General features: G+C 42.5%; 1 protein-coding gene across 2 annotated transcripts; it reads left to right on the plus strand.

The window, feature by feature from the left end:
* Positions 1-92: 92 nt before the first annotated feature.
* On the plus strand, positions 93-27,584 carry LOC119890639 (USP6 N-terminal-like protein). Of its 2 annotated transcripts, none has more exons than XM_038701991.1 (14): positions 93-1,554; positions 7,712-7,785; positions 12,831-12,916; positions 13,002-13,041; positions 13,161-13,241; positions 14,712-14,819; positions 17,924-18,033; positions 18,949-18,997; positions 20,970-21,090; positions 21,313-21,407; positions 21,552-21,617; positions 23,439-23,538; positions 24,215-24,367; positions 24,577-27,584. In XM_038701991.1, exons 2-14 carry the CDS (start codon positions 7,720-7,722, stop codon positions 25,233-25,235), a joined length of 1,734 nt encoding a protein of 577 aa, XP_038557919.1. In that variant the 5' UTR covers positions 93-1,554; positions 7,712-7,719; the 3' UTR covers positions 25,236-27,584. The 2 variants fall into 2 exon arrangements, with proteins under 2 accessions (XP_038557919.1, XP_038557918.1); XM_038701990.1 differs by lacking the exon at positions 93-1,554 and adding an exon at positions 8,029-8,113 and having other exon boundaries at positions 7,711-7,785.

Raw genomic sequence — 27,584 nt, forward strand, 5'->3', positions numbered from 1 at the left:
TTGGAAAACATTTGTTATGAGTGGAGTTTTCGGTTTTGGATTCGGAGTCGGACCCTTTCACAGCACCCAAGGACGCTTTACACATAACTACAGAGACAGAACAATAAAAAGTCATTCAGGATTGAATGCCTTTGTAAAGAGATGGGTTTTTAGAAGATGTCCAGAGAGATTTCGTACATCTCACAAATCTCCTTCCACATCTGCTGCTCACATTGTCCTGCCCTCGCCGTGTACGTGCAGTGTGGCGAAATAAAAACGCTTCAGATGGAGTCTGAGGTCCGCAGACGTTTTTCCTGCAGTAGACCCGGTTATTATTAGATTGACATTGAAAATAACTGGCAACGACTTCGATCGCTTAAGACATTTGTTGCAAGTAAAAACATTTCATTGTTCCAGCTTCACAAGTGTGAAGATTTGTCACAATTAGTTTAATTTATTTGTAATGACATTGAGCTTTCAACTGTTAGACAAAACAAGCATTGTGAAGGTGTCACTTTGGGTATTTCTCACTATTTTAAGAATTAAAAAAATCGATTTAATGGAGAAAATAATCAGCCAGAGTGAAAGTAGTTGCAGTCTGATTCAAAATGAGCTACAGCTCAACAATGACTACTGTAAAATCCTGATTTTACATTAATAGATGAGAAACAATAATATATATTATATATAATTATTTCTGCAATCAGTACTTCTACTTTTAATATTTTTCCTGATAATACTTACATACTTTTACTGTAGTAACATATTCTGTGCAGGACTTTTACTTGTAGTATTTTTTACAGTTTAGGATACATTATAATTACTTTTAATTAAGTAAAGGATCTGAATACTTTGTCCATCACTGACACACATGAGTTACTTGAATTATGTTTGAAAGGGCGACCTGTTTATAATGAATGCCGTAGTTTAGTGAACAGGAAAGTTTTCCAGCGGTATTTTTAAGTTCATGTCCGCAGCTGCTGACAAACAGAACCATACTAACAGTACGTTTGATACAGAAGTATTTTTAAAAGCAGGTACTTTGACTTTTGAGTAGAAATTGAAATGTTCTAGTTTTTGGAGTAATATTTAGTAAGGGTACTTTTAGTGCAGAGCAGGATTTGTGTACTGCGTCCACCACTGAGTGAGACTTGGTTCAGAAAGAGCATCAGTGCCTCCATCTCTGCATGAGTGTGTTTGTCCAGCAGATGGCGGCAGGAGCGAGCCCTGATGCGTGCGTGCGTGCGCGCGCGCGCGTGGAGGTCCTGTGTCTTTAAGGCCGGATCTCACAGCTCACACACACGGCTGACTGGTGCCACGCTGCGGCGCCTGCTCAGTGCGCATCGCCGCTGCTGCTCGGATCCTGGACCAGGAGCTCCGCTGTCCGTCCGACTGTACGTCTGCTGCACGCCGTGTGTGCGCTGTCTGATGGTAACCTATGGATTGACGGAGGCAGGCTTTTGTTGTCAGCCCGGTGGTTTGTTCTGCTGGAGCTGCACTTTCACCGGAGAATGCCCAGAGGAGCCGGAGCCGTGTCCCTGCACGGATAGCGCAGAAATACACCCGAGAATCACGGTAATTAACGCTCTGATTCATCCACACAGTTATGCGCATTGTCCCTGCTTTTGTTTGTTATTCTCATTAGAATAAAAGGATCTCGCGTGAGGCTGAAGCGCCGTCACAAATCACGGCACCGCGGCTCATCCCTCCAGAGGCTGTGGGTCTGTTTACCATCAGAAAATAGACACCGATCCGTCAGCAGGGTCCCAGATCTCAGTCAGATGGGACTTTACCGTCCGCAGGCTGGAACAGCATCCTGCAGCCATGTCCCCTCCGAAGGGGACCGTGAAGGCAGCAGCACTCGGGCCTGCTGGAGCTCAGAGCTGCTGCTGCTGCTGCTGCTGTTTAACACACTGAAGTTGTTTGACACCATAAGTAAAATGTAATGTGGTGCTGCTGATGCTGCCTCCTCATTTAAAAAAAAAAGTCTGTAGAAAGCTCATATTTACACGTTTTCTGCAAATAGTTAGGCAAGCACAATGGAACTAACAAAATAAAAGCCCCAGTGAATAATTTATATACATTTTAAATTTCAGGTATTATTTATCATTAAAGTATTGGGCAAAAACATTGTTTTATGAATGAGTTATAAAAGAAAATACAGCATAGTTTTACTTATTAAATGAAGAAACCTTTGCAGGGATTAGACAGTTTTTCCCAGAACCTGAGGAGACCTTCAGAACCCAAAGATATATTCAGTTCACTATGATTGAAGAATATGAAAACCAGTACATATTGTATATTCACACTGATGTGATTTGACTAATTGAATAATCAATTATTTGTTTTCAGTTCTAAATTATTAACAACACTGCCGTTGTGGTCAAATCAGATTCAGATTCCAGTCCTGTGTTTTGGATGTTTTGGGTGGTGTGAGAGGCTTTGGCTGAAGCAAAGACTGCGCCCTGAAGTCTTTCCAACTTAATTTATTCCAGTCAGTCGGAAGAGACGAGTCCAGGTCAAGTAGAAACTTCAGAGTTCTGAAGATGTGAGGAACTTTTTCTCTTTGACGTGACTTCAAATGAAACCTCAACACTAAATATTCCTTTAACAAGATTGGAAGCTTTACTTGTATCAGCCAGCATCCTCACAGTCATCTCCGCTGGTTGAACTTGTATCTGAGCAGCCAAACACGTTACCACCGAGGTCCGTGTTTTTCCAACCTTAGCAGAGTTCACAGAGGTTAGTTTTAAAGATGACGCATTTCCCACATCCCACCTCTGACCATCAACCGCCACAGCAAACGTCTGACCAAGCCTAAATCCCAAGTCTCCGCTCTGTGATGTAGTTTGTTTTATGAAGTTCTTACTCCGCTCCAGGTTTAGGGACATTGAGTTGAAACAGCCAGCGTTGAAAGGAAACTGTCCGTCAGTCAGGTTAAGAGCTGCCGTCCAGTCTCTCTGCTTTTTCCCAGTTCAGGCCTCCACCCTTCTCGCTGGGACTCCTGCCAGAGCTCCTCTGTGATTTAGTGCTCTGACCACATGCAGCCGCTGCCATATGCTTCAGATGACAGCGCATATTTAAAGCTTCTGCAGAGCTGCAGCTGATCTGAAACACTGTTCAGATTTACTTTGTACTCTTTCAACAGTTTCCCCCATATGTATGAAGCGTTAAATCTTAACTGACAGAAATGAAATCCAAACGAGTGAAAAATGTCAAGATCAAAATGTCTGAGGTCTCCAGTGTCGCCTAGTGATGTTTATAGACAGAATATGCAGCTTTAAAGTGGAAAAGTCTGTGAAATACAGGCACATTTAGACCATGATGGGAAAACTCTCAGCTAAAAGTGAAATTCTTCGGAACACGCTGGGATAAATTATGACTTTAAATAAAGAGCAATGTTAGAACAACATCATGGCTGCAAAGTTAATTAGTCAGCAACCTGCGTCATGAGAGGAAGCCGACACTGACCAGATTACTGCTGAAACTCAATTAGCAACGACAGACAGAGGTCGAATTATTAATATGTTTTGGTCTCATGAAATGTCCTTAGATTCAAAGATGTTTGGTTGTTCAGAAGATGTTCTTTTGCTAACTTTTAATAAACAGAACAATGAATTCTGTTTGTTTGCTACTTTGAAACCCCACCAGACTAAACCGAGAGAGAAGTCACTCTGGTGAATAGTCGTCGATCGATCGGAGGTCTTTCAGTGTCCAGTGCCGATATTTAGAGAGCAGGGCGGCCGATATATAATGCTGCAGAGTACAATCTAAGGTGCATGTTATCTCAGCCAGTAATGTGTTAGTTTAGCGTGGCTGGAGTTTAAGGGAGAGCGGGGTTCAGTTTGACAGAAGGGACATCATTCAGCTGCATTTTCTCTACAGCATAACTGTAAAGATTATGAATAACGACAATTAAAAAGTTACGTATCCAGCAAAACAACAGAAGCATTCTGTCGTTCCACCGTTTGCTGCTTTTCTCTGTGTCATATTCTTAGAAACAGAATATCTTTGGGTTTTCTGGACATCTGAAGATGCCACCTTGAGCCCTGGGAACGTGTGATTAACTTTTAAAATTTAAAAATAATAAGAATATTAATCAAGAATGAAAGTAATGACCAGCTGCAGCTCTAGGACAGGTAATATATAAAATCAGCCTGATGTAACAGTCAGCAGGACACCAGCAGCCCGAAGCTCCAGTAGAATCCACTATCGTCTCCACTTTGCTTTAACTGTGTCACTGGACCTCCATCTTCCACCTTACTGAATTATGCAGCCTGGTTAACCCACATTCAGACTCACATTCTGGGACACGGTGTCGACTAAAGGCCTCTTCACGTGGTGGGCTGGCCCAGATGCAATCATGAGAGAAACGTGGTGAAATGGTCCTGGATCTCGCTGTGAAACACGTCCACGTCGATGGCCGACTGAGAGCCTCAGCAACTAAACACAGGTTGCATCCAAAAAAACGTGAGACGGCATGAAATGACGAGCTAGCGTAATGCTGCTGCTAAAAACAACCCTCCAACTCCCTTATCAAATTTAGCATTTACTGTAAAGTTGTCCTCCTCTGGCTGCGACCGGCTCCACGCTCTCCTCCTCATTTGAGGTGTTTTGATGCGTAGAAATGCCTCTGCTGGCACCCGCGTGATTTTTGCAATACCATCAGAGCGCTGCAGTCCACCAGGTATTCACTGCACAGTCTGGCGTGCTTTAAAACTGACTGAACTTGTAAGACTGTAGGCGCTTTAATTTGAGATCTGTCATTCGATGATCAGTCTGTAGGGGGTTGTGGTACCTGATTTACAGCCCAAAGCATCAACAATTTCTGGCATTAGAGAAGAAGCTTCTTAGCGTTGATCATAAAGTTTAATAACAGCCTCGGCTCCAGATGCTTTCCATCTGTGTCTTTATGGGACCGCACTGCTCTGCTTTTGTGCTTTTGGATAACAGACCATGCAAATTTAAAATGAACCCATCACTTGTCTTTAGCACTCCAGAGCTCTTTGTTCCTCTTTGTTGCTGCTCTGGGAATAATAACAGACTTTCATTGCGTAATCCTGCTTTGGAGATATTCCTAATCCTGATGGTTTGCCTGTCCTGTTGCGTGTCCAGATTACCACTCCTGGTCCTGCCATTGGTGTAGATTCAAACAGAGAATGCATCTGAAGCGGGATTAATTCGCTCGCAGCTTTGTTTGGGGATGATTTAGCAGCAACGCTCCGACTCTGTCTGGGATTATGTGCATTGTTTTAAAAGACACACAAGTGGCCCAGATCAATGTTATGATATGAGAATAATAATAATAAGCTTTATTTATATAGCACTTATCAAACAAAGTGCTTCACGACAAATAACACGTAAAGTACAAAAAATAACCACGTGGGTAAAATACAGAATGAAAGAACAAGGATCACAATAGAGTATAGCGAATATGTTCGGTAGGACATAAGCAAAGATAAGACAATAGTAAAACGCCTGGCAGCTCAGATAAAATCTGGATATGATTTCTGCTAAAAGTAAGTTTTTAAAAGAAGAGGCCGACCCTGCCAGCCTAATTTCCTCCGGCAAGTCGTTCCAGAGCCTTGGGGCCCAATCAGCAAATCCTCGGTTTGAATCCAGGAATAGACAAGAGGCCCTTGCCAGAAGATCTTAGAGAAGGCTCATAAGGAGTTAAAATATCTAAAATATAATCAGGAGCCAGGCCATGAATAGCCGTAAAAGTAATGAGTAAAATCTTAAAATCAATCCTAAAACAAACAGGGGCCCAGTGCAACCACGCTAAAGCAGGGTGGTATGATCATATTTTCTTGTGCTAGTTCTGTACAGTCTGTGTTTTCATACCTCACACGCCAGCTGAATGCCACGGATTGTGCTGCAGTGTACGACCAGCGTTTTAAATGTTGTCGGCCTTTAGCTAGTGGAATGTGGTGCACTGCGAAACAAGTTTCTGTAAATTCACACACAAAGTCTGGCTTCCTGTCGCAGCACCTTAGTGCTGGTGTGAGGCCGATGTCAGGCGATGTGGGCTACAGTCATACGAACGCTGGCAGGTTGATTGTTCCCAGGGGGCTTATATTACTGCAGCAGACACAGCTCTGCAGTACAGCGCTCTCGTATTACCCATCTCTGCCTGTCTGATGGACAAACCTGCAGGATGCTGCCCACTCAGTACTGCGGTCCAGACCTCTGGGTCGATGACCCCTTTAGCCTAGCCAATCAGAGCTTTTGTGGGTGGAACTAAGGTTTTGACTTTATGAGCAGTCTTAACCATATTATTAATTACAGACATTAGTTAATTACGGTATTAAATCACTGATCGCAGAGATGGACTGGGGTCAAAAACACAGACTGTATAAAAGAAGAGGACGTAGCCGACATTACATCACCCATTGGTTTGTGGACTACTAAGCCTTGAGTTTGGCATTTTGGCCGTCGCCATCCAACTGTGATGTTAACCGAGATGCTGATTTTGCCGAGGGAGAAAAAAGACTTAAAACTAAACCTACATACCGGAAAAATGAGTAGCCGACTCCTGATAGGCTTTTTCAGCGGATACGAGTCGCCTCTATCCTGATTGACAGGATGTCAATCAGCTTGTAGCCCCGCCCTAAAGCCTCCCCTGCTTTCTGGTCTCTGTTCCTCTAAACGGGACCATAATTTACTAAATGAACATCATGCTGTGTTGAAGAAGACTTGAAACTAGCGACTGAGACCAGAAACTCATCAGGAAAGTGTTTTTAAATAACTTTAATTTGATTTAAAACACTTCTCTGGCACAGTGCATGATTCAACATTGCACATTCACAGCTATAGCAATAAAACCTTGATGTTTTTATTTTTATTATTAGGGCCCGAGCACGAACCGTGCGAGGTCCCTATTGAAACTGAAGAGATTATTATTATTATTAGGGCCCGAGCACGAACCGTGCGAGGTCCCTATTGAAACTGTAAGGATTGACACTTCGTACTTTAACGAACTCCTCATAGGGATTTAGTCCGACCGACCTCAAATTTCTGCTGTGCCTTCTAAAGGCATTGAAGATGAAAAGTTGTGCTATTTGTGAGTTTTCGTCGATGGGCGTGTCCGTGGCGTCGATGATTCGCTATGAAACAGGAAGTTGTTGTAACTTCAGTGTACATGCTCACATCTGAACAAAACTTTACGTGTTTTATAACTGTCCTGCCCTGAACATAACTACAAGCCAATATTAATTTATATTCATAGCGCCAAGTGCTATGTAGCGCCACAAAGGGGACACAGGAAGTGAGGTTTAAAACCTTCATGCAGCGTCCGAAGCTCGTAGCAAATTCACAGCCGCACCGGCAGAGCTCCAGAATAAGTGCGAGGGCCCGCCCAACGCTGCTTGCTGTTGAGTTTTTAGTTTAAGCTTTCAGCAGATAAAAAAAACTAAATTTCCAATGACTTTGTGTTTGTGCGGCAGCCGGAGTCACAGGGGAAGAAATCTTACACAGTTTGTGTTTTAAGCAAAACGAGCAAATGCATCATGCAAACAACTATTATATAAGCGTGTTTCTTCTATGTGATGAAGTCATTACAAGGAAAATGTGCTCCGGTTTCCCAGTGTTGCCAGCTCATCATGCCCATTTGAAGAGTCGCCCACATCTATCAGCTGTGCTCTGCTTTTTTTTCCTGAGTCATCTTGAGTTGTTGTGTTGTTGTTGTTCTTCAGCTCATGTAGTTCTTGGTTTTCTCTCTTTCTCTCTGCAGATATTGACATGAAGAAAGACATTGAGACTCTAATAGCAGAGGAACGCGCTGATATCATCTTGAAATATGCTACGGTGAGTTTGTGCCTCCAACAGACAACACAGATGGATCGTGTAGTCAGACGTTTCTGTAAAATGTGTCTGATGACCCCACCTCGTTAGCAGATATTGTTTGTAAAGTTATCCTCAGTCATCAGCGTTTTGTTGAGTGAACACACAGATTTGGAATTAGTGTTTTACTTTACTACAGGCTCTTGAAGATTAATGTGTGGGCCAGTAGCTGCATCATCTCTTGTGTGGTGTGTTACTTTTCTGTAGAATGAAGAGTTCACACGTGGTTGATGATGTGGTTGAAGAAACCAGCAACAGACACACTGAGAAGGACGAGAACGTGAATTCAAATGTGTGCCGTGTGGTTAGTTGTGCAGTGCACTTCTGCATGTGTGGGGGATTATACACTCTGAATGTGTGTGAGTGGGTGGAGGCGAGTATGCCGCCAGAGTGCATTACTAACGTGTTGTGTAATAATATGTTTGTGCCTGTGGAGAAAGATGACCAGAGATATGAAATGAAACTAACAGTAAAACCAGGCATGAAAAACCTTCTGGTTAACAGCTAAAACTAAACCGAGAGGATGAAGTGCGACTCCTTGTTTTCACTATCAGTCTGAAGCCAGTTGCCCCGGAGAGTCTTGAACGCACCGTCGTCAACAATCAAATAATTATCACAGGCATCTGTGTAGCTTGTGTGTGCAACAGTTTAACTAATGAGCACCAAAAACATCATCCTGTTTTTTTAATATAAATATATTTACCCACACGAATAATCTTTAAAAGCCGGACTGCACGTTGAGATGCAGAATATTTGTCCAAATCAGAGCAACTGTGTGTTGAGAAACAGTGAGAGCCCTGGAGGTGTCATGGTGAAGAAAAAAAAATAAAAAATTGTACACAGGATTTAATCATTTGCGCTCTCAAATCAATAATTCATGTGCACAATTTAGTAATTTGTGCTCTCCATTTAATACCATATTATATCTACCACATGCTCCTCTTTTTGAAGGCTGTAAACAGCTTTGGTACAGCGGATACAATCAGCTGGAAGTTTGAAGAAGAAGGCAAAGAAATCATTAGAGTTTTTATGAACTGGATGACATCTGCATCGTAGCTTTAAGTTTGTTATCCTGTAAAAAACGTTTAAGGGACCTCAAAGATTAAACAACGTTGTGATTAACAGCAGTGTGTCCACAAGTCTCAGTCCAAGGTCAAAATAAAACTGTAGTAAATCAGGACAAGACTAATGGCATGAAGGTTATAAGTTAATCTGCTCTTATTTTCTCTCCATGATGCCTCCCATGATTTGTATTTCTTCACTGATGTAGCAACTTTTAATAACCGAGTTTATAGGTGTGGTTCTGGACACTTTTACATCTCCGCTGTGCCTCGAGATTCCATGAAAATCACAAGCAGAATCCATGAAGATGAGAATCCTTGGCGCAGTCCAGCACCCACGGAGAATGTGTTGGACTCCAGAGTAAATACAAGTACAGGTCTCATTTCAGTAAATATGAGCCTTTCGGTATTGTGTAGCAGCCGCAGCATCTTATATCCTGCAGCACCACAAGAAACTCAGACGGACAAATCAGATAAAAAGGTGGTTGACTCCTGCAGTACAAATTTATTAAAAAAGCAGCTGCATTTTGGTTATAGGCTGGAATGTGCATCGCTTTGTCATTACTGTATTAATGCAAGAATATTTGGAAATGCTGACAGTATGTGTGGCGATGACACATTTTGTCCCGGTCTGCTGAGCAGCATTTGGTTATTATGCACGACAGAAACCAATGTTATCAAATTTCAAAATAAAAGCCATGATAAGTGTGAATGCTTATGCAGCTCTACATCCCTGCTCGGAACAAGAAACTCAGAGTGGTGAATGTGCTGATGCAGAGTTGAACTGGGGGCAACGGAGGCGGTGGCAGTTAAAGGTTAAATTTAGCTCAGCAGTGGCAGAAGCGGAGTTGGGGGGGGGGTGCTCGTGGAGGGTCTGCTCTGTCTAGCCATAGCAACAGCTGTGACACACTGTGCAACGATTGACTTGACACCGACCTCCGGGGGCTGGCTGAAGTCCCGGTCATCGGGATTTCTGTGTTGGGATGCTGGTTTCCGGCCACATGTGCAGCTCAGCGCAGAGAGGAGGAGCAGGGCTGGAAAAAGAACCGTTCATCCCAGGAGAACTCTGGGTAAAAGCCTGCCACAGATGCATACAGGGGTTTGTCTGTAAGGCAGGTTTCAGAGAGACCAAGCTGACCTGGCTTCACCTCTCATCCTGCTCTCTGGCGCTCTCTTATTCTGTTGAAACAGGTTCACGGTCAGCAGATATTATGTTTCAATCTGTTACACTCATATTAAACAGATAAATAAAAAATACATTCTTCAGTTAAATCTGAGCCTTTTTATATGGAGTTTTGTAAAAAACATTTATTAGTCATGCTGAAAGGATATTTGCCTCTTTGCTTTTCTTGGGTGCATTAACAGAAAGCATAATGGGAACTGAAAACACTTCATTTGAAACTGCAGGTAAAAGCTGAATTGAGTAAAACCGATGTTCTACAAACTACAGTTTTATTTTGGCATTTAAAAATGGCAAACTTGAGGCTTTGGTCCTGAGACGATACCTGAGTTACATTGCCAATACCAAAGCAATGTTCACTGCAACTTCATGTAGCTGACACTTGATCCAAAGCGACTTACAATTGCTCAATATGTCAGAGGTCACGCTGGAGCAAAATGTATCACAAGGGCCACTTACGTGAAGCTACATGTGTTATCTCACAACCGTAACGAGATGTGACTGAGAGCTTTGGACAAACAAAGTAACGGGACTTTGTAATAAGATTTTCTTTGTCAAATTTGCAAAATCTTTAACTTAAATCAGGAACGTTCTGATGAAAAAATAAAGTGAAACACACACATGGCGTGTCATGTCGTTCCACAGGATGTATCATACAGAAGGAGTCGAGGGACAGCCGCTGGGATGTGTCAAACTGGGAATGATAAAATACCAGCTTTTCTGGAGAGTTGACACCCGTTGGCTCTGGGAAATCAGGGAGTGGTGCATCCTGATGAGTTGACATTCATTAAGACGCTGCCTGTGTGCAGGAGTGAACCATGGTTGCAGGTGTTTAGACGTCCGTCACACACTGATCGTATAAGTGTTGTCCCTGATCTGACCAGATATTTGATGCCAACCTTTGGAACCTGACAGTTTTGGATACTTAGGTTTGATACCAGAAATTATTTGAGGCTTCAGTTCAGTAAAAATGACATTCAGATTGCGTCTTAGAAGTTATATTTTGAATTAAATAATTTACTGAATTCTATTTTGGACTTCAGTAGTACTAAATCAGCATAACACATTCAAATGTGTGTGGCTCTGATCTCCTTCTGAAACACTGAGTCTCCAAACGCTCTCAGTGAGGAGGTATTTTTAGTCCTCTCACTTTCACGAGGCTGACATCACTCGCGGGGCCTCCAGGGCTCAGAGTGCCGACTCAGCCGCGAAGAAGCCGAACAGTTTCTGTGAGCACATTGTGACCCTCTCTCCCCCCAGCTGAGCGCAGGAGGCTGATTGGCTGCCTTCCAGACATGCAGCCAACCACACAGCAGTGTTGTCATTCTCCAGTAGGCTGTCGGAGGATTAGTTCCCTCTCTGTTATGTCAACGTTGGGACCAGATTGGAGCCTAAATGGATTTTCCATGATGAATACATTGGTCCCAATCTTTGTGCTGATTAATGCAGATTCTGAATGCGTGTTTAGGTTGGACGGTTTCACTGTAGAGTGTTACCTGCTGGTAAAGTTTGACTTATTGATGAAACCTTTTAGTGCGTGTGCACCCCTGCCAGTGTCAGACAGTGTGTGTATCTTTATGAATGTAATAAAAGTATATCTGCATGCAAATACATATGCATCACGGGTTATTTAAATTAATATGCTTTTTTTTTTTTATTGTAGCTGGTCATGTTGGACGGCTGTCAGTGGGTTGGTCAGTAAACCACTTTGGCCCATGTTTTGGATGGATTGCTATGAAATTTGGGGCAGATAATCATGGCACCCAAACATAAATTCCAATGACTTTGGCGATCTAATGCCATCAACAGGTCAACATTCACACTTACTTGCAGCTATAAACGTGATGACAAAATTCCAATGAACAGCTTCACTGCACACAAGTGACTGTGGCTCAGGAGGTAGAGCGGGTTGTCCACTAACCAGAAGCTTGGTGGTTGGATCCCCGGCCCCTCCACTGTCCTTGGGCAAGATACTGATGGTTAGCTGCGTGGCTAACTGCATTTAGCATCACATCCCGACCAATATGGAATTTTTAAGACCAATACCAATTTTGATATTTGAGGATTTTAAAATCCGATATTCCGATATGTCGGCCGATATTCTTCTTTTCCCTTCTTCCTAGACACATAACACATAATATAACCAAAGATTACCCTTAACATCTGTTATGTGTAGTTATGAGACCTTATATCAATCAGTTTAAACACAGCAGTAGAGCTGAACATGTCAGAGTCCTCTGGTGGACAAACTATGCAACAACAGCAGTCCTAACATGATAGAAGGATATTTGTAATTGTCATTTATCGGCTGTTATAAACACAGATACCGATTTATCTGCAATTCACATCGACCGATAATATCAGCGAGCCGATTTATCGGTCAGCATAGCTTTGTCTTTCTTATATTTTCCATCCACTATGTTTATTGTTCTGCACTAAAATACCCAAAGGAATTTCCTGGTATGTGTAAAAACCTACATGGCAATAAAGCTGATTCTGATTTAATGGTAAAATACGCAGAACAACTTCTCTCCCAACTGCGTGTTCTCTGGTAAACAACGCTGGTTAAAGAGAATAACTGATAAACTAATAAAAAACTAACTAAATACTAATAGAAGTGACTGATTTTACATCAGTTAGTTTGGAGTGTTATTGATCCCATTTAATAATTTTTTGTGTTAAAGGTTAAATTAATGTGAATGTTTTGTGCACTTACATACTTTTCTGATTGTATCTTTGAAAGTTAGTTTTTGTGTTTGTGTCTCCAGGGCAGGCAGGCCGGGGTGGAGATCGACCCCTGGGAAGATGCTGACTACAGCATCTACAAAGTCATCGACCGTTTCGGCTTCATGCAGTAAGTCTGCCTGTTGCACGTTGTTGGCGGAGCTGTGATCACGGTCAAGATTTAACCTGATGTTTTGTTGTTCTTTTGTTTGCAGTGAGGTCGAGTTGCCAGCCCCGACTGCACATGAAGAAAAGGTAAATAAGGAAGCTCACAAGGCTCCAGAGCTAACGGTCACATTGCTGCCAAACTATGTCCAGTAGTAAGAAAGGTAGTCAGCTGTGTATATGTTCACCAGCTTCTGTCTCCCTCACAGCTGAAGCAGCTGGAGATCGAGAGAGCGGAGAAGTGGCTGAAGATGGTGAAGAAGTGGGATAAATACAAGAATAGCGACAGGGTGAGTAACAGCCCACACGTACAAGACCCGGAGGTCAAACAGAGACGGAAAACACCTTTTTATTATTCTCATTTAGGAGTACTTCACTGCTGGAGAGTTCAGACAATAGCTGACAAGCATGCAAAGTGGGTTGCTGGTTGGTGAGGTCACACAATGAATCACTGCAGCTGTCAGTGGTGATTCCAGTAACTCAGTTAACTGTAGCAAGGCATTGAATTCCTACATGCTCACTCATTATGAAGAACTCTGGATCAGCTTTACGTAACCCCTGAAATATGGGTCAAACTAGAAGATGGCTATTTGGAAAACCTCCACCCACACTGAACAGTTTCTCAAACAACACTCATAACTCAAAACATTCGTTCTTATCGCGTCAATTATAAATTCAAATGACTACCTGACAGAGGAAAACTCACAGCCATTATTTTTCATATAACTCCTTTCACATCACACTGTGTTTTTTGGTTTGTTGAGCTAGGGGCTCCTTATTTGTGGTGTTTGGGTTTGCCTGTGAAGGATTGCTTTTGGATATACACCAGTCAGCCATGACGTTATGACCACCACTGTACTGTGTACTTTCAGAAGCAGCAGTTTGACCTACAGTAGGGCCCGATCGGAGTCTGTGAGGGCTTAGGGGTGTCCCGCTGTCAAATCGTCAAGCGCTCGAAGGCTCTAAGTCTGTATCTCTGCAGACTTTGTCTGAAGGAATTGCTCACACTTCATAGCGTTGACATGAAACACGGGGGTTACCAGGGGAAGCGAGACAAACGTCCTGGCGAACCCGCCATATGAGAGAAGAAAGAAGGACAGTAAGCAGGGATGGAGCTACAAACCCTGGCGTTAAGATGGTCTGAAAAAAAACAGTTTAAATGTAAATAGATAAAGATAAACATACCGTAGGTCCAGGGCTTGTTTAAGGCATGCACTGCAGTAATGTGATGTATTAATGTACATACAGTTTGTGTAAATGTGAAGGATTTTATTTCATAAATTGGCAGCAGAGTTATACAAGTTTTACAGCTAAAACTCTACTGTTGGTTTATTACACTCCTTTTATTTAAGAAAGAGATAAATAGAAACTGTACAGAACAAATCAAACATTTGAAACAGTCTCCACTGGAGCTCCATCCTGAGACGGATGGATGGAAACGGCTACTAATTAGGATTAGTATTCAAGCTAAAAATTTCCAAGCTCTTGCCGCCAAAATGTGTTCTCTTTGGAAGTTTTAAACGCTTCCAACATACACAAGTAAACAAAACAGTGATCCATGTCTGACACACACAGAACAAACCTGCTTTACTGTGTACTCACTGAATATGTTTCAAGTGTGAAAAACCTTTTGCTTTATTCCTGTGAATATTGTCGTAGGCGGTGAAACTTTCTGGTGACTCACACTTTACAGCGGCAGCTCGCTAAACCCTCTGGCTTTTTATTCACCCAGTGTTTGTCTTTGCTTCTTCTGCTGTCAGATGGTAAAACGGGTGTACAAGGGCATTCCCCTGCAGCTCAGAGGCCGGGCCTGGGCGCTGATGCTGGACGTGGAGCGGGCGAAGACGGAGAACGAGGGCAAATATGAGGTGTGCACTCACAGTGTCATCCAGACTGCAGAAATGTTGTGAAATGAGTCTCTTGATGTTCTCCATGCATTAACAAAGTGAGAGAGAGGCCTTTTCTCAGCAGGAGGTCTGATCTGTACAGAGTATGTTGGCCCATAAGTAACAATGAATATCAGTAGAGTTATGTAAAAGAAATGTTTGAGGTTAGGTTACGTTTCTTTGATAATCAAATTTAAGGGATTGAAAAATGTGTTTAAATAAGAAAAAGGAAAACAGGCCAATGAATTGTAATTTTGACTCCAACATCAATAACAAAGATTTGTAGTTTCAAACTGCTTTGCACCACTTAGAAGGTGGTTTTGTTTTCACTTTTAATGTAAGGTGACCAGATGTCCCCGTTTCCGGGCACAGTGCCCGGTTTTGGTGGCCTGTCCCCGTCTGAAGCTGTCCCCGTCCCCGTTTTAACTGTGTGTTAATCATAGACTGTTTTTGGTGTTAACATAGCTGAAATCAGATTTTTGGTGGCCAGAAAGACTGGACAGCAGAGCATACAGGTGCCAAAAAGTCATCGTCCACCGGAACTAATTGCTGTCTGCAAGAGCACGCGCAGCATGTTGAAGCCGTATCGCCCAGTCTCTACGACGGCTGCTTTTATCTGGATCAACATAGGTGTCATTTACGCTGGGGACGCTGGGGACATGTCCCCACCACTTTTTGAAAGCATTTGCTGAAAGTTTTCTAAAAATTAACTTGCCACAATAAATGTTAAATAACTTGAACAATAGGAAAACTTTAAATGCAATGTAAATAGGCCTATAGAAGAAACAGATCTGCCTTGTCCAAAAAAAAGTAACTAAGGCTAAAAAAAAAGAAGCTGTTGATTACTGCATTATATTCAATAAATATTTCCACCATAAATTGGTGCAGAAATGTCACTAGAATGCAGGAAATGAAGAGTTTTATGCTCAAAATCTTCATCCCCGAATCAAATAGCCTATTTCATCAATGAATATTTCTTCTACACAGCATTGGAATATCTTGTTGTCTTGTTCTCCAGACTCCAATATTGTGCATTCTCAAGTGTTTTAGCACACGCCTATATATGAGCCCTTAAATGTCCCCACCACTTTTCAGCACAAAGTGACGCCCTGGTGGATCAAACAGACATAACGTGTGAATAAACATCACTTTATGTCCGTCGTAATCTCAAAGGTTTGTCTTTGTGAAACTTTACCGTTTCTTTTAACGGATTTGTGGCCAAATAAGTGTTTGCGCTGTACAGCGTAACCGGGACGGTTTGGTAGGCCTATATCTAATATCCTTGTTTATTGGAAAACGGACCGTGGCCTGTAACTAACGCGACTTACTGCAGAGTTATAAAGAGTATAAAATAAAGACATGATCTCTTTTTCAATTATCCTTATGACATATTGACATATGACAGGTTTGAAAACATGTTGGTGGTCCCTCCCCTTCCTTCTTACGAGTACACCATCCAGGTCTCACAGAGCTGCTTTCTGGCGTACATGTACAGGGCTGGATTGGTAATCTGGCGCAGAGGAGAGTGGAGGTGAAGCGGCAAGCAGGAGTAGCTCAACCTGTAGGGAGGGAGGCTCATTTACGCTGGGGACGCTGGGGACATGTAGGTCAGCATGAGCAGAAAAGATGCTGAAAGATAGGAACTATTAAGGTGCACAAGTTTATAACTGAATTAAATGAATGGAAAAAAACAAAAACAGGAGAAACATTTGACAGCAGTATATTTTGTGCTTCCTTTTATATCAATAAAGACATTTCCTCAATGAATTGGTGCAGAAAGATTCACCAGAATGCAGGAAATGAAGTGTTTAAAGCCCATATTTTCAGGGGGAGGACCCCCAGACCTCCCTCTAAAATCTTTTTAGAATTTATTTATGATCAGGAGTAATTATAAAAATCATAATGAATGTATTTAATGGCCTATGATGTTTAATAATTAAAATGTAGCTCAATGATTTATGGGGTTCAGTTTGACAAATGGCAACAAGGTCGCAGTTTTTGAGGGTTGATACAAGTATGTCTCCAGAATACAGGCAATGAAGTGTTTAATGTTTAAAATCATTTTCCCAAATACTAAGCCTATTAAAACATATTGCTGTCTTGTTGTCATGGCCCCACTATTGTGCAGTGTCAAGTCTCACGGGCGAAGAGTTTTGTCCGACCGATTTTGGTGGGCCTGCGTGTCAGTGTAAACGCGAATTGAGACACACCACATGAAAGCCTCTATGCTAAGCTAGGCTAAACATGTCCTGGACCTGACTCTGTAATAGAGTCTCTGTTTTGATTGAAACCAAATAGTTTTAGCCCGTCAACATTCAGACAAGCTAAAAATAATGCGATTAAATTGTGGTGGAGGAACATTTATTTATTTACCTTTTTAAATGAGTTTTAACTATTAGCTTCAAACATTCAGACTCTGTGTGAATAAAACTCTTGATGTGGAATGAGCTAGTAAAAGGCCAAGCCAACGCTGTGTACGCCTGGATCTGGAGATATGTGTCTGATTAGCTTTCCTGGCAGATGTGCTCTTAAATCTCACATCTGAACTGACATGTATTCATCCTCCCTGCCAGATTAACAGCGTGGACTGGATTAGGTTAGTGAGAGTAAAACAAACAGATGGAAATGTAATGGGGATTTGGAAATGACGAAATCCACCAGCTTTAGACCTGTTCTGGTAATGGCACTTTTATTTTATTTTAATCTCTCTAGAATAAAATTGAAATATGATGCTGCTGCTAATTTGGAACTGCATCAATTTATGACTCAATATCACTAAAATAGTCTAATTACTTCAAGTTATATCTGATTATTTTGGTAGATGTGAGGCTGGAAGGTGAGATGGGGTAAAAAAAAAAGAAGGTTAAATATTTCCAGAAACTTATCTCGGATTTGGATTAAAAAACAAAATGGTATTAACTTTAATAATACGAACCGCTTTCCAAACTATTAAAACCTTTTTTTCCTAAAGTCTGCGAGACATTTTTGAATCAGGTAAATGTCTTTGTTTTATTTTCACCACTTCACTGAGTATCTCTCACCCACCCGACCTGTCCTTGTGGACTTGGCTCTTTGTTTCCGCTCAGAAAATGAAGGAGCAGGCCAGACTGTACTCACCTGAGATCAAACAGATCGACCTGGACATCAACAGGACCTTTCGAAACCACATCATGTTCATGGACCGCTTTGGAGTCAAGTAAGTTTCACGGTGATTAAACGCATAAACAGTTTTTCAGTCAGATTTGCCATCTGTAACTGATTTTCATCAGGGTGAAAAGTTCTGACTCACTTTACTGGACTGCTTTGTCAGTAGTGAGGTTCAAGTCCTGAAGAAATTAAGGTGCAGCAGATTATTGTGCACGGCTTTGGTCTGGTGTCCGCATACTTTTGGCCGTGTAGTGCATGTTGCAATTTTCAGTTCAGCTGTAAAAACACAAACTGTAGTAGAGGCTTTGATTTTGCGACCTCAGCGTGAACCGAGCGCGAAGGAGGCGGGCACGGCTGCATCTTGGATGGCTTTGGGTTTGTGTGGAACCTCTTTTTGTACAGTCTGTGTGTGGAACCTGATCCCATCACAGACTGATGTCACTGACAGTTTAATAGACCGCAGGCCTGTTCGGGAACGGCAGTGGAAAAGTCTGGGGCAGCAAAACGCTTCAATATTTAACGGGAGTTCAGCGGCCCTGCAAAAAATGAAGCTTTTTATAGCACCGTCGCTGCAGCGCTGCTATCTCTGTGCTCTGTTTTGTGTGGAGTGACAGTTATGTGTTCTGTTTACTTGTGTTCTATGTTTTCTACGTTCTGTGGGATTTTGTGTTCTTTTCTATATTTCCTGTGTTAAGTTTTCTCTGTGTTCTCTCTGTTCTGTGCTCTTTGTGCTTTGTGTTTTCTTCTTTCTCTTTGTTCTGAGAGTTTGTTTGTTAGTCCAGTCCGGTTTAAACAGTGCAGAGTGAGACCTCCTGTGGAAGACCATCTGAACTGGAGTCTCTGTGTTGTGAGATAATATCCCACTGCATGTGTACAATACTACTCTACAGTGGACCACGTAAAAATAGTCAACCATTTAGACTAAAATCATCATATTTTCCTTTCCTCCCTCTCTTCTGTACAGGCAGCAGGCTCTTTTCCATGTTCTCTCTGCATATTCAGTCTACAACACAGTAAGTGGCTGTTTTTCCTTCAACACACGAAACACTAAAATTCCAGTTTAACTCGATTTAACTGATAAAGATCTAGATTCTATTCAGAGTTTTCTTTTCCTGAGCAGAGCGGAGACTTCATTTCCTTTTCCCCACTCGTGGCTCATTCTATTCTGCCACAGTTGAGTATGTTTTTCTGTTGTATTTGCTCAGTGTCGACAGTTAAAGCCTACTGATCTAGTGCCTTTATGTATCTGATTACCGGCCTGCTTTCAGTGGCTGCAGGCAGGACTTTATTATCACTGCACTTTAAAATCCACAGCTTGAAACAGTTTCTGCGTAACAGGGATTCTATTGGAGTTGATGTTTAAGGTTCATCGTTCACAAGAAATTATATCATCAGGCAACATCAGTGGTATTTGTACAAACAAGGTGGCCCACCTCCACAGCAACCCTGCCACACTGCGCATCTTTAAACTGGCCGGACAGCTGCAAAAACATATCAAAGAATCAATCAAAGAATATCAATACATTGGTGCATTTCTCCAAAACATGTGGTGATTCATAACTCAGGTGGTAATAGGTTGTGTTGCTCCTTTCAAACATCATTGGAGCTCATTCTGTTTTTTATCTTATTAAAAAAATCCACAACAGAAAAATCCTGAGTGAAAATCAGATTCTAGCAAGATAAGAGTCCACAGCCATGCTAGCAGCTCTGTTAGGCTGTAGCTGACAATGCTAACATGTTGATCTTTAGCAGGCATCATTCTGACCAGGTTAACCAGCTTATTTTAATGTGTAGGCATGCTAACATTTGCTAATAAGCATTTAAAAGAAAGCACAACTGAGGCTGATGGGAATTTCATTAGTTTGCAGGTATTTTGTCATAAACCAAAGTATTGGAGAAATGATTTTGACCTGATGATGATGATGATGAGGGTGACGGTTCATCCTGAAGGGGACATGACTATCTGGACCACATTTCATAGCAGTTTTTGAGATAGCCATGGTGGCGCTAAAGGAAAAGTCAGACGACTAGCAAAGTCAGTGGGATCATCTTCTGGGAACCAAATGACAAATCCACCTGTAGCGGCTAAAAGCACAGACAGGCATCTTAATCGACACGTCTTAAACTTGTACTTAGAACTATTAAAAGCACTCAATGCAGAATGAAACATGTCCGCTACGACTGTGAAACTATTATATATTACATGATGGGGTTGTTATTCCTCATGCATTCATGTAGAAGCAGGATTTTACTGCGTTTTGTATCAGACTGCAATTAATGCCGTCTATTATTGTCTGTTAATGTCTGTACAAATGTCAAATCCACTTGTAGCGGCTGAGAGTTGCGTAGACAGGCATCTTTATTGACACTCTCTTCCATCCACCATTGCCTACTAGTGTGTAACGAAATAACCTGCTCCTGCCTTTTTTGTTCACATTTATTGTTCACCGGTGATAGCCTTCAGGGAAATGCAATAATCCATAACTCGGTCCCTGAACATCCCCTGAATCAAACATTTCCTCTAGAACGGTGGTAAAGTTTCCTACTTAAATTTGCGTTTGACGCAGAGCAGAAAGGTGAGACCCGATGGACCCACTAGTTTTCTGCACCCAACATAAAACAACCCATATAAGGCTCTTACACCACCCACAGGCTGATCGACCGACCGACCACGCTGGAACCAAGCCGCTAACGTGGCTAAGAAATAGAATTTGCAGGCCAAACTTGTTATGTGCTTTAATTGATCATTGCTTTTTTAAAACAATGTTATAAACTGCCAAAGTAGCTAACATTAGCATCAACCTCTGGGTGGTACTGGGAGTTGCGTGCAGAATAATTCCACAGTTGCATTACTACAATTAGTGCCTCTTTTGCGGATGAAAAAGAAAGAGCTGTGTTGTGGCCGGGCCAATCAGCAGTCTGAAGTACTGCAGCAGTGGGAAGCCTGTGATGTGACTGTCCTTTATTTCGTCCTGTTCCCTGCAGGAGGTGAGTTACTGCCAGGGGATGAGCCAGATCGCCGCCCTGCTGCTGATGTACTTGAACGAGGAAGACGCCTTCTGGGCCCTGTCACAGCTGCTGACCAATCAGAAGCACGGCATGCACGGTGAGACGTCACTGTGAACTGATCTGAATACAAAAATAAAATCTGCCTCTTGCATGTTTTCAAGATGAAGTGCCACTGAGGAAAGGAAATAAATGTCCAAGTCGTTTTCCTCTCAGGGCGGCGTAGCTGATTACAGGCTGCGCCGCTTGTCGAGCGGGATTTGGACTCGTATTAAGCGGGATTAAAAAAAAGTGCCTCCCTTCTCCTCTCTTCCTTTTAAAGGATTTTTTGTTCCCGGGTTCCCCAAACTTCAGAGATTCCAGGCACATCATGATCAGATTATTTCCAAACTCATCCCCAAGCTGAAGAAACATCTGGTGAGCTCACGGTCTCACAAGTGCTTCAAAACAGAAATGAGAGCGATGCAACAGCAAGAATTCAGATTTGTGGTGACATTTATGTGATTTGCAGTTTGCAGGCTTGTAGATATTTGCTGATTCTCTCCCTCTCTCTCTCTGCAGGACAGAGAGCAGATGTCTGCGGGGATTTACTGCACTAAATGGTTCCTGCAGTGCTTCATTGACAGGGTGAGGAACACGCTCGATTGATGACTTCCTTCTTCATCCACTTCCGATCTCTCACACAGTATCTCGCCTCCAGTTAATAACGAAGTTACATCACATTTAAAGTAACAGCTGGACTGGAGCCCAGCGCAGCTCGTCAGGCTTCCTTATCTCATCATCTGAAGATAACAATTCTAAACTTACAAGATATTACTTTAATGCTGTGTGTGTGTGTAACAGACAGCTAGGAGAACATTTCTTTCTGCCTGGCAGACTTTTAAATTAAAGTACCTTTTAACTTTTTAGTAGATCTTTTGTAACTTTTAATTAAAGGAAAATCAGATCTTCAAGTGGTTGTATTCCGAGAAAAAACTCAAAATCCCCAAGATTAAAAAGACGGGTATTCTGTGAGATTGTAAAGTCAAACATTTGCAGAAATAGGTTTGTTAGTTGTGGATGAATTGAACACAGACGCTGACTTCAAGCTAACTTTTTTGGGCTCATCCTCCAGGTCCAACTCGAGCAGTGCAACTTGTAGGCTTTCTCCCTTAATGCTGGGTGTGGACAGTGATTTCGCTCCTCCTCCAGGGCTTCATTTGTTGAATCCAGCACCCCCTTGTGACTATCAAAATATGCCATCCCCACATTTAGGCCTACCGGTAGATGCACTGTGTGCTGTGGTTGAATGCTTTTTAGCATGTGATGACTGAAAGCCCCGCAGCTATGTGGCTGTTTGTGCTGTTAAATGGTGAAATTAGGGAGTTTGTGTGTAGGCGTGGTGCTGCCAATAGTTAGGGGCCCGTGCTATTCCCTAATGTTGCACATGGGCCCCCCTTCTTCATTATAATCCTACAGCAACATGGACCTATAGCTGGTTATACAGTGGGGCTTAGTCTTTGATAATTTCTAAATGTACCACTTTAATCTGGATATGAACTTATATATTACATTTGTTTCTTTAATCTAGAATGACGCTGATACGCCGTCGTACATATGTGTACACTCGTCCTACAAACAAAGGGGGCTGGTGATGACAAATAAACACATTTCCAGTTCTTTTTTTTTTGCTCAAAACAAACCTCAGGGATATATTTACTGGTGTCTTAGCAAATATGACTTTTAAATTCAGTTTGACTTTAAGTCAGAGCTATCCATTTTTGCCTTTTAGTAAATGAATGCTACATTTGCATGTAAATCAGTCAGTTTTGTTCCCGTGTATCTGATACAACATGGCTGTAATTCAGCTAATATCCAGATGGATATGGATGGAAGGATGCTTTTACTGAAAAAGGTAAAATCCAGAAGGAGAAATGTTTTATGTTGCCACTCAGTTAGGATAACAGAAGATTTGTGGAGCTAGTTAATATGCATTAGAAAAGCTCTCTGGCTACAGAAGCTCAAACTTTATCAACACAAACTATCAGATTTCTGGCCAGACTGTTTGACAGGTGATCTCTGGCAGCGAGTTATTTCCAAGAATCACCAGAAACATTTTGTCAGACGGCCTTTTTGAGGATACTTTTACGTGATCTCAGCAGAAAACATCCTGCTGATATTTGAGCTCAGGGACATTGCATTAGAAGAGAGCATTAAGAGCTGTTAAGTTAAACTGCTATTAGTCTCCTTCATGAATGCCCTCAATCCTGTGGTGGTGGTCTGGCACGATTCGGCCCCTGTCAGCGCTTCTCTGTCCCGCTGAGTCGCCGAGCTCAGAGGGGCCCGTGGGCCTCTGCGGTCTGGGAAAGAACCAAACAAACCTCCTGACTCCGACCAGGATGAGAAACCGCCAGCATTAACATATTCAAAAAGCTGGCAGTGACACGGTGACCTCTTGTGTTCCTGCAGACGCCGTTCACGCTTACCCTTCGTCTGTGGGACATTTTCATCCTGGAGGGAGAGAGGCTTCTCACCGCCATGTCTTACACCATCCTGAAGATACACAAGAGTAAGGAGAAGACAAACCGCTCACCACATAAAGATGAATCACTACTCAAGCTTGTTTTTTGTTTTGTTAAACCCCTTTTTAATCTACTGCAGCATTCTAATAATCTGCTGAAATGCAGTTATTTTGGATGATTTTTATCTGTCAGCTAATCTGCAACTGTGGAAAGTCTGGACTTCTAGATGCAGCCGCTAATTATTCAAATGCCGTTTTTAACATTTCTTAAAGGGATAGCGCAACATTGTAATGTGAAATACGCTTTGTGTTGGATTAGAAGATCACTACCACTCTCATGTCTGTATGGTACAAGCTACTTACAGGTTAGCATAGCTTAGCACAAAATAATGACAGTTTGTGGCATTATGGGCCGTTTTATGCTTTTAGATTTTTGTGAAAGAACCACATATTTCCTAACTTAGTTGAATTTACTTTCTCAAGACCTTTCTTTAAAGAAAGGTACAGTTAGAAATAGCTTTAGGGACTGGACACTTACCAATACTCTGGACCACTGACACCTTTCAGTCCGTACAAAAGGGATTTAGGGTCGATGTTCTGCCTTGGCAAATTCAACTACTTCAAACACACCATCTGACAATCAGTACTTAAAGAAGAGATCACTTATAGTACACGGGACAGATTGTTTGGGTGGGTTTGACATGTCATTCTTGTGTGTGTGCAGAGCGTCTGTTGAAGATGTCTCTGGAGGAGCTCAGAGAGTTCCTGCAGGAGCGGATCGCTCAGACTTTCTTCTACAGCGACGACGTGATCGTCGAGCAGCTTCAGGCGTCCATGACTGAACTGAGGAAGATGAAGCTGGACCTTCCTCCTCCAGGTACACAGCTGCCACCGAAAGTCTGACGTACCTGGGTTTGTCCTGTTTAGCATCGCCAGCACCTCGGGATGCACGGAGGGACAACGTATTTATTTAAGAACAATCCTAAGACGTGACTACAATCAGTTTGTGCAGCTCGATCTACGGCCACAGCTTTGTAATGTCAAGAATATATGTTTCAGTTCTTTAAGCACCTGTTTTGTTCTCAGGGAAGCCTGAGGAATTACCCCGCCAGCCTCTGGGTCAGGAGCTGCCGGTGCTGTTGAGTCCAGTCCAGGCCTCCAGAGGGAAGCCGTCCTCCACCAGCGGGTTCCCCAAAGCAGGCCTGAGCCTCCGCATCATCTCCCACCAGCCTGACTCTATATCCCCGGACCAGAGCCCCTCCAAGGACCCCAGGGATCTTGATGCTGTGGAAGAGGAGGCCCCGCTGCCTTCTCCAGACCCAATCATCATCCACAGCCAGGCCCCGCTCACCCCCGACAGCTCTCCGCTGATGGGACCGCCGCCTTACCAGCCCCCTGGGAGTCGAGCAGTAGTCATAGTGGATCATCCACCTCCAGATCAGGCGAGGGATGAAATGCAACCACAGGTGGCAGATGAACTCTCGCCGGCCCCCACAGATGACTCCTCTGTCACCACCGACATCTCCTCCTGCAAGGCCCCGCGGACTCTTTTGGCTCATGTAGCCCAGGTGGCCTCGCCGGCTTCTGGCCTGGCTCAGTCTGAGAGTCGGTCAGCAGAAGAGAGGGCTGAGGACATTTACCTCCACCAGCTGCTGGAGCAAGCCTCAGCTCTGTCCACCAAAAGGAACCTGCGCCAGGTCTCCAGTGAAGGATCGGAGGAAACACAGGCTCCGGACATTTCATGAGACGACCACCAATTTATTGGATAATGTGTCCGTGGCATGACTTGACTCTGCCTTCTTCACCTATTGGGTACATTAAAGGTTCTGTAAAGGTCAAATGTAGGCGGTTAAAACTGTTTGGTGGACGAGGTTACCGTTAAAGTTTAGGTGAAGAACAACAGAAGTAGGATTTATCAGTCAGATTATCAATGTCAAGCAAAAGACCAGTATTAATTTCTAGTATTAATCTAATTTGTTACCAAGTCACTAACTCACTTTCTAAAAAGTTCTGACTTGAGAATCAAATTTCCTCCTTTGGTCATCACATATGAAGTTGTAGAGGTCAGAGGCAGGAGGACTCGGTGTTTGGTCCTGAACAGCAGGGTCTGTTTTCAGAGTCACTCTTGGGAAGGACTAAAACCAGTGCTACCTCTGAGGTACACTTACTTAGGGAATAGTTTGTATGTGTAGGCTTTATTTGTAAAGACTAATGGTGTGTCTGCAAAAATGTGAAGCAAAAATTGCAAATATACATACACTAAAATCTTATAATGATACTTAATAATACCTGAGTACACAATGGCAAGCCACTCGCAAGAGCCCAACCACTTTGGTTTATAATACCCATAACAGTGCTCCATATTGCCCATATTGTGCAGAATTTTGCACGCTATAATACCCGTGTTCATGCACAGCAGGTGTGCTTTGCATCCCACACAAGTCACAAAAGTGACTCCTGTGTTTTAATGTGCTCATCGTCACTGTGCATTCACAGATGATAGCTCCTCACACAGGATGCCTGAATGCCGTGTTAGCATGCCCGCTAACAGGTGAAAGGCCTCTGGAGCTGTCCTAAAAAGCAGCAGAGATAGAGACGGATTTCCTACAGTGTGACGCCTGATAAATGTGGACCCAGTTTGTCTAATGTGGCTCTGGAGCTGTGTCGTGCTGATGTTGTGACAGTTATCTGAACTTAGGCCGTCTGAGGTGTGAAAGATGCAGAATAAATGAACCTGCATCATGACCTTCCCCTCCTCCTGTGTGTTTCTAAAGATTTCACAGTTTAATCTGTAAACACACTTCTCCCGCTCTTCATGCACAGGGCATGTTATTTGCATGTCAAGAAATTGTGCTAATTTCCCAGAATTTGAGGGGCCTGGCTCTCACAGGAGACTGACTGACTGACTGTTAATACACCTTACCAGACTCTGGAGCATTCGGGACCACATCCACACCGTTTCCTGTCATTTTGATGGAGTTTTATTGCAGAGAGAAGGAATCAGAAAGCGTGCAGAAGTCTCCGAGGCGCCACCCTTTACGAGAAAATAAAATGTTTTTGTAGTTTTGTAACGCTTCACCAGAGAACAAAATCGTGCTCCGTCAGCCTTTGTAAAATGTTTGCTAGCAGAGTTACAGTTTTATTTTTTGTACGAATGTCTTGATGCCTTATTTGGATCAGCTTCAGTTCTTCTGTGGACGTTGTTGATGTTGAACTCTGCACAACAACAACAAAGGAAGTGAGCTTACTTGACACGAGGACAAACTTTCAGGTGTTGACATGGTGAGCTGGCTCACTGTTATGATTGTACACATTGACACATATTGAGCTCATTTTAAATAACTGGTTTTCTAGCTCAGTAATTTATTGTTTTATCCTCTGAAGAAAAGGCATCCAGGTCAATTTACCGCTCTTGTGCTCATCCTTTTCATGAACTGGAATATGTGCTGCGTTTTCCACTGAGCTCTTTGAACGGTGAAAACCAGCTTTGTTATTTAACCTTACAGAAGATCTGGATTTAGGTGTGTCAGATTTTGTTTGCATTGTGCTTAGAAATGTACAGTATTGTAGAACCAGTAGGTAAGAAGAAAACCCCATTTCTTCAGCTCTGTGCTTAGAAATAGTAAAAGGCTGACACCTTGTGGTTGCTTTAGATTAAGCATGTCTGTATCTAGATCTAGCCCAGAGGAGTAGAAAGACTTTTGAACATTTAGAATTCATCCAAATGACGACAAATCAGATTAGAGATATTTAAAGTCTTGCAATTGAATGGCATTATTTTGAATTATGTTAATAAGTTCAGGATTTTTCTGACATTTGACTGTATTCCAATGCTAAAACTCCAGCTAATCTAAACATGGTTTGAATAATTGTGTATCAAAGTCCGCCACAGTTGAACTGGTAGTTTTCTTCAGTGTCTGTAAAGGAGATGAAGTTAAAGTATGACGTTGTTAGAGTGTCGAGGTAAAACAAAAGTGTTTTAATTCTTGGCTACAGATTTGATGTACATTGTAATATACAGCACTTTTTGTTAGCAGTTTGAAGATGTTGATGAAACCATGGAGCTAAAACAATATAACTTTTATCTTCCTTGA

The sequence above is a fragment of the Micropterus salmoides genome, unplaced genomic scaffold (assembly GCF_014851395.1).
Source record: "Micropterus salmoides isolate LMB-PRFRI ecotype aquatic unplaced genomic scaffold, ASM1485139v1 Ms_hic_scaffold_6, whole genome shotgun sequence".
NCBI classification, from domain to species: Eukaryota; Metazoa; Chordata; class Actinopteri; order Centrarchiformes; family Centrarchidae; genus Micropterus; species Micropterus salmoides.

Coding starts and splice junctions, on each gene's coding strand:
- LOC119890639 (XM_038701990.1), top strand. Junction 12,917..13,001: donor GACCGTTTCGGCTTCATGCA/GTAAGTCTGCCT, acceptor TTTTGTTTGCAG/TGAGGTCGAGTTGCCAGCCC. Junction 21,091..21,312: donor TCAGAAGCACGGCATGCACG/GTGAGACGTCAC, acceptor TTCCTTTTAAAG/GATTTTTTGTTCCCGGGTTC.